General features: G+C 52.8%; 1 protein-coding gene across 1 annotated transcript in view; it reads right to left on the bottom strand.

The window, feature by feature from the left end:
- Positions 1-7,003, bottom strand: part of st3gal2 (ST3 beta-galactoside alpha-2,3-sialyltransferase 2) — a gene marked incomplete at both ends in the record, with an annotated part of 12,665 nt that extends 5,662 nt beyond the window's left edge. Inside the window, 2 exons of the mRNA XM_080841696.1 lie at positions 1,576-1,769; positions 6,659-7,003. Of these exons, the coding sequence (XP_080697822.1) occupies positions 1,576-1,769; positions 6,659-7,003 (539 nt within the window). The remainder of the gene's footprint in view (positions 1-1,575; positions 1,770-6,658) is intronic.
- Positions 7,004-7,599: the final 596 nt, after the last annotated feature.

The following is a 7,599-nucleotide window of genomic DNA, read 5'->3' as shown; positions in this document are numbered from 1 at the left end:
TCTCTCACACCTCCACGCCACGCTTCTCTCCCTCGCTCTGATGACACACCTCCACGCCACGCTTCTCTCCCTCGCTCTCTCACACCTCCACGCCACGCTTCTCTCCCTCACTCTCTCACACCTCCACGCCACGCTTCTCTCCCTCGCTCTGATGACACACCTCCACCCCACGCTTCTCTCCCTCGCTCTGATGACACACCTCCACGCCACGCTTCTCTCCCTCGCTCAGATGACACACCTCCACGCCACGCTTCTCTCCCTCGCTCTGATGACACACCTCCACGCCACGCTTCTCTCCCTCGCTCAGATGACACACTTCCACGCCACGCTTCTCTCCCTCGCTCTGATGACACACCTCCACGCCACGCTTCTCTCCCTCGCTCTGATGACACACCTCCACGCCACGCTTCTCTCCCTCGCTCTTCGACACCTCCACGCCACGCTTCTCTCCCTCGCTCTGATGACACACCTCCACGCCACGCTTCTCTCCCTCGCTCTGATGACACACCTCCACGCCACGCTTCTATCCCTCGCTCTGATGACACACCTCCACACCACGCTTCTATCCTTCGCTCTGATGTCACACCTCCACGCCATGCTTCTATCCCTCGCTCTCTCACACCTCCACACCACGCTTCTATCCCTCGCTCTGATGTCACACCTCCACGCCACGCTTCTCTCCCTCGCTCTGATGACACACCTCCACGCCACGCTTCTATCCCTCGCTCTGATGACACACCTCCACGCCACGCTTCTCTCCCTCGCTCTGATGACACACCTCCACGCCACGCTTCTCTCCCTCGCTCTGATGACACACCTCCACGCCACGCTTCTCTCCCTCGCTCTGATGACACACATCCACGCCACGCTTCTCTCCCTCGCTCTTTTGCCATCTTTCATGCCCCTTTGCCCTGCGTTCGATTTTTCCACCCGAGCAGAAAGTCTATAACACCTCTGCATTTCTCTGGGGGGCATGTTGGCCCTGCTGCTCTCTCTAGTCTTTCTTTAAGAAGCCTTATTGTTCTGTCTCTCGTGAGATTCACACCTTCTTCTTCTCTTTCCTTCCTCTTTTCGTTCAGGTTCTTGCATGTAAAAAGCGAAGAGAGCAACTCATATGTGTAACAATCAATCAGATCAAGTAAGACCCCAATTATATCCGTACACATCACCGTGACCAACCCATATGTTTTCCTCTGGATCTACAATTCCCTTGCTTTCACATCTTTCCTTTCCCTCAGACTCAACCCCCTACTTTCAGACACCCCCCTCCTCACACACACATACACACACCCACACCCCCCCTCACACACACATACACACACCCCCCCTCACACCCCCCCACACATACACACACACAGACATACCCACACACCCACCCCCCTCTCACACACACACACACACACACACCCACCCACACACACCCACCCACCCCCCCCCACACACACACACACACACACACACACACACACACACACACACACACACACACACACACACACACACCCTCACACCCACCCACACACAAACGCACACACACACACACAACAACATTGCTCCTCTCCCTTCGTCTGGTACCTCATGATATAGTTGTGTTTGTCGATGACCGGTCCGTATCCGGCCCCGCGCAGGTTCCCAGAATTCCCCACCACGGCGCAGCGCAGGCAGCGGCCAGGATCCCAGGAGCCGTAGGGGGAGCGGCCGGGGATCACCTGGAAGAGCCGCAGCAGCACCTGCTGGATACTGTGGGGCTTGAACTGGGGCTGGAGCATCTGAGAAAGAGAGAGAGAGAGAGACAGAGAGAGAGAGAGAGAGGGAGAGGGAGAGGGAGAGAGCGAGAGAGACAGAGACAGAGAGCAGGAGACAAAGACAGAGACAGAGACACAGACAGACAGAGAGAGAGAAAGAGACAGAGAGGGGGGGAGGGAGAGAGAGATGTAGAGGTTTAACACTCCCTTATTAAACCATTGCCTCTCTCATGCTCACACCAATTAAACATATACAACATCACAATTCCCGACGCTAAGCCTACATACTCACATGGGAATACTACCCTACCTCCCTGTCACACTTCTGCCCATCACCACCTATTTGGCACAACAGCCCCTCGCCCACCGACCATTAGAAAAAGACATTCCCATAAGCATATTCGCTTTATGCCATCCCCTTAAATATTTATGAAGAATCATTTTAACCCACTTCCAAATAACCATCTGAGCAGACCCCAGTAAAAAACCTCATGATGTTCTTTAACCACGTACTTAATACCACTGAAGAAAAATCATGAGAGAAAACCCTCCCCTAACCTTTTACACCATTTTCTCAAGCAGCCCTACCCTCTTACCATACACTAACAAATGGTGTCTTTCTCATCCGGCATACAAAAAGGACACTCCTACCCTTTCGTTGGATTCAGGTGTTCCACATGTCTGTTTGTAGCTATAGCTCTGTGAACAAGCCTCCATTGTAAATAGGGCGTAAGCTTCTCAATTGGAGGTTTATAAAACAAAATCCAACAACCTAATAGCGAGAATTCTAGCCAAAACACTTTTGACTCCATTCTGGTGTATCAGATAACTCAATACCATCCCTAAGTTCTTCCTGATTCTTCTCAAAGGCAGCAGAAACCACCAATGAAGAGAAACAACAGTCCATCCTCTAACCCTGTGCTGACTGGGCCTCCTGCACCTCCCTGCAGACACCAGGCAGAGCCAACTGCACCTCCTCCAGAGCCTCCCTGCAGACACCAGGCAGAGCCAACTGCACCTCCTCCAGAGCCTCCCTGCAGACACCAGGCAGAGCCAACTGCACCTCCTCCAGAGCCTCCTCCCTGCAGACACCAGGCACAGCCAACTGCACCTCCTCCAGAGCCTCCCTGCAGACACCAGGCACAGCCAACTGCACCTCCTCCAGAGCCTCCCTGCAGACACCAGGCAGAGCCAACTGCACCTCCTCCAGAGCCTCCCTGCAGACACCAGGCAGAGCCAACTGCACCTCCTCCAGAGACTCCCTGCAGACACCAGGCAGAGCCAACTGCACCTCCTCCAGCACCGTCTCAACGAGTCTCAGGGACTGAATGTCTCTCTTTGAAGAGACGCTGCTGTTCTCCACCCGTGCCCATCTCACCACACCCGTGCCCATCTCTCAGGTGTCCCAGAACAGTGACCCAGCCCTTGTCGAGCATCTCCAAACACTGGCTGATGACGAGAGTCTTGTTTTCAGCGGAGGGTTGAAAAACAAACGCTCCCCCTCACTCACCACGCTCACCAAAAGGGAAGCGCAACAGGGAATCAGTCTACTGAGATCCAGCTCATTCAGGCTCAGCAGAGAGAGTTGCTGATCACACCTCAAGGGCTCTGCACCCCTATGGAGAGAACAAGCACCAGCTGTCCAAACCAAGTCTCTCCCATTTAGCAGAGATATGAGCCTATGTGCAGCTCCTTTACCAGACCATCCGGTGGCTCCTGTACGGTGAGCCGATGCCAAAGCATGGATGCAGCCAGGGTATTAAGAACCAGAACCCCTCATCTGTTTGTACCCCCCAGTGCCCCGATACACACTTTAAACTCTATTCTTTAAAACCCTCTCTACCCTCCCAGTTCCTATGTTTGTACCCCCCAGTGTCCAGATGCACACTTTAAACTCTATTCTTTAAAACCCTCTCTACCCCCCTGGAAGCAAAGCGCCCCCCCCCAGAGAGAAAGAGGAATAGAGAGATAGAAAGGGAGAGGGAGAGGGAGAGAGAGAGAGAGAAAGGGGAGATAGGGAGGAAGTGGGAGAGAGAGATAGAAGGAGTGAGGGAGGGGGGGGAGAGAGGAATAGAGAGATAGAAGTAGGGAAAGGGATAGAGGAGAGAGAGACAGTGAGAGAAAGAAAAGAGGGAGGGAGAGAGAAAGAGGGAGAAAGAGATAGAGGGGAAAATGGCCGAGGAAAGGAGGGAGGGAGAAAGATGAAGGAAGGAGGAGGCTGAGTGCAGGAAAGTGAGTGAGTGAGAGAGAAAGAAAGAGTGAGAGAGATAGAGAAAGATGATGGGAGAGTGGTGAGAGTTTTTCATTGTTCACACTAACTCAGCACCTGCCCTAACAACCCTCAACACATAACAACATAATCAGAGTAGAAGGGCACTGGAGGAGTGCAGAGTGCAGACCTCCGCGGAGGCCAATATGCCCTATCCCACAATATTGAAGAAAGTCACTAAATAACCCCGCATCCACCCCTTGATGCGGATACGGACCAAAATGTAAGGAGTTCTTCCTTGGCGCACGCTACACCCCTCCGCCAAGTTTCATGAAAATCAGCCTGGCGAATTTGTGCCTAATCCTTCTGACAGACAAACAAACAGACAGACAGACAGACAAACAAACCAAACCAAATACATAACCTCCTGGGCAAGTAACAAACAAACAAACAAACTCATCCACAAGTGCCATATCCTACACAGGAAAACACACACAATTAAACACACACACAATTAAACACACACACAGGAAAACACACACAATAAAACAACACAGACACGGCATTACAATTCCACTCCAGCTCCCACTGGCAATCCCTTCCTTTCATCTCAACCACCCCCCCCTTACCCCCCTCTCCCTTCCTGTCTCTCTCTTCTTCTCTGCCACCTCTCTATCTCTCCCTTCCTCTCTCCTTCTCTGCCCCCTCTCTATGTCTCTCTCCTTTTCTGCCCCCTCTATCTCTCCCTTCCTCACTCCTTCTCTGCCCCCTCTCTATGTCTCTCTCCTTTTCTGCCCCCTCTATCTCTCCCTTCCTCTCTCCTTCTCTGCCCCCTCTCTATGTCTCTCTCCTTTTCTGCCCCCTCTTTCTCTCCCTTCCTCTCTCTCCTTCTCTGCCACCTCTCTATCACTTGTCTTCTCTGACACCTCTCTATCTCTCACTTCCTCTCTCTCTCCTTCTCTGCTCCCTTTCTATCTCTCCCTTCCCCTCTCTCTGTCCTTCTCTGTGTCTTCTTCCATCTCCCTCTCTCCACTCCTCCATCTCTCTCTCCCCCATTTCCCACTCCCTCTCATTCTCACTCTCATCCCCCCTCTCCCTCTCTACCTCGCTCTCTCTTTCACTCCCTCTTCTCTCTCTCTCCCCCATTTTCCACTTCCTCTCATTCTCACTCTCATCCCCCCTCTCCACTCCCTTTCTCACTCCCTCTCATTTTCTCTACCCGTTCTCTCTCTCTCCCCCTCCTCTCTCTTTCTCTGATGCCAGTTTCTGGCTCTGCCCACGAGCTCTCTGCAGGGGCCACTAATTCTTGGCAGATGTTTGCGTTGGCACAGGGGCCCGGCTCTCTCTCCTCTGCTCTATCTTTCTTCAGTGTTCGTCCCCGAAACAAAGCCGCCAGTGGCACACAGCCCTGCGCAGGGCGACGGAGGAAGAGCTGATGCAAGAGGACTGGTTTGTTTGCACCGGACTGGCGGACCAATAGAGAGGACACTACCGAGATCGAAACGTGCTTTCAACAGTTTGTCAAGAATAAGCCTTGACCTCTGTCTTTTTTTTTTTTTTTTTACATCTCTATGGTTCCTATGGTTCCTTTTTTTTTTTTTTTTTTTACATCTCTATGGTTCCTTTTTTTGTTGAGTTGAATGATTCATCCTCTCTCCCCTCTCACACATCCATTATGCATTATTTACTTGCTTGGCAGCGGTCTGCCTGTGAAGAGTTTGCAGTTTTATGCATCAGCGTATCGTCTCGGGCTGGGTGTCTTTTTCAGTGAGGAGGGTTAACCCAAGGACTTAACAGCCACGAAGTGTTATGTAAACACTCCAAAGAGCCAAATCATGAAGTCCACCTCTGGGACCGGCAGCTCCATGCTCAAACCTGACTAACGACGCAATGGTCTTGTTCATGTTTTCCAGTGACTACAGACCAGAGGCAGCTTCATTTTCTCGCCTATAACGAGAAGCATTTTGGAGCCGTAAAGTTTGGCTGACACACTGCTTTTTCATGTTCAGGCATTACTCAACGTCCTCTTCAGAAATGACCCAACCTCTGCTGTAGCCACCCCCCCCCCCCCCCCCCCTCTGAGAACCAGCCGATTCAGCATTTTTCTCGAAAAAACCAGCTCACCCTGCGAGAGGACGGGACGTAAGATGGACTGCATTAAACCTTTTCAATGCAACGGAGCATACTTTTAGCATACTAATCCCCAACACAACAACACAACGACAACACAGCACACTGGTCAGATCACTTTACATTTGAATTCACATTTAGTCATTTAGCAGACGCTTTTATCCTAAGCGACGTACAAGGGAGAGAACCATCAAGCTACGAGCAATAGAGACCTAGTGTAACAATAAATACCATTTTACATAAGGAATAGAAAATAAGTACTGTAAGTGCATGTTAAGTACTAGTAGAAGTGCTAGTTAGGAAGGGAGGTACTCTCTGAAGAGTTGGGTCTTAAAGGTAGAGAGGGACGGTCCTACTCTGGTAGTGCTAGGCAGCTCGTTCCACCAACGTGGAACTAAGAATGAGAATAGTCTAGATTGCCATACTTGCACAGATGGCAGTGCACCTTAACAATGCTCTGCTGTTTATAGCTTTGTACTACTCTATGCATACTACTCTATGCATACTACTCTATACATACTACTCAATACACCACTTGAAGGCAAAACAAGCCCATAGAGATCGGGTCACTTACCACCCACCAGTAGTACACGTCTGATGGCAGCTGGATGTTGTCTCGCGTCCACACGGGTGAGATGTCAGAGTCGTAGTTCTCGTCGAACCAGTCGGAGACGCCGGGGTCGGCCACGCAGCGCGGGCAGGCGCAGGTCTTCTGCTGGGCGCTGTCCGGTGGCCCGGGCCTGTGCGCGCCGGCATAGTTGGGCACCAGCTTGACCCGCCGCGAGTCCTCCCAGCCCTGCGAGTCCAGGTAGGGCAGCCCAGCGGTGCCCCCCCGCAGGGACAGTGAGAACAGCAGCGAGGTGAGGAACAGCAAGGCCAGGGATGCCAGCAGCACCCACACACGCAGGGAGCAGCGCATGCCCCCCACACGGCTGGTCCTCTCCCCCCCGGCCCCCCCCAGCAGCGGACGCAGATCCCCGGGCCTCTGTGCCCGCACCCATGCCCCCCACCCCCAGCCGCCCCGACCCTCCCCTGGCGACGCGCGCCCCCCCCACTGCCATACACCGGCCCCTGCCACCGTCCCCACTCTGTGCCCAGGCTCACTCAGCCTGCAGGCGGACACACACACACACACACACACCGGTCCACGGAGCGTCTGAGGTCAGAGGCAACACACACACACACACACAATCACAGAGACAGGGACACGCAAGAGAGAGAGGAAGACAGACAGAAACAGTTCTCCCTCTTCTTCCTCAGTCCGTCACGCCAGGCCGTTGCAGAATGGTTCTGAAATGTGCCACAGTGGTTCCTCCTCGTCTGCCAAGCTACGGAGGGCTCCCTCGCCTGCCGAGCCCACAGTCTCGCACCAGTACTCACGGAGCCAGGAGCCTTAGCACTGGAAGTACCGCTCTGTCTGTCTGTCTGTTGTCTGTATATCTGTTGTCTGTCTGTCTGTCTGTCTGTCTGTCTGTCTGTCTGTCTGTCTCTCTGTTGTCTGTATATCTGTTGTCT

This window comes from Sprattus sprattus (genome assembly GCF_963457725.1).
Source record: "Sprattus sprattus genome assembly, chromosome: 7".
Classification (NCBI taxonomy): Eukaryota; Metazoa; Chordata; class Actinopteri; order Clupeiformes; family Clupeidae; genus Sprattus; species Sprattus sprattus.
This window is presented reverse-complemented; position numbering and strand designations above follow the sequence as displayed.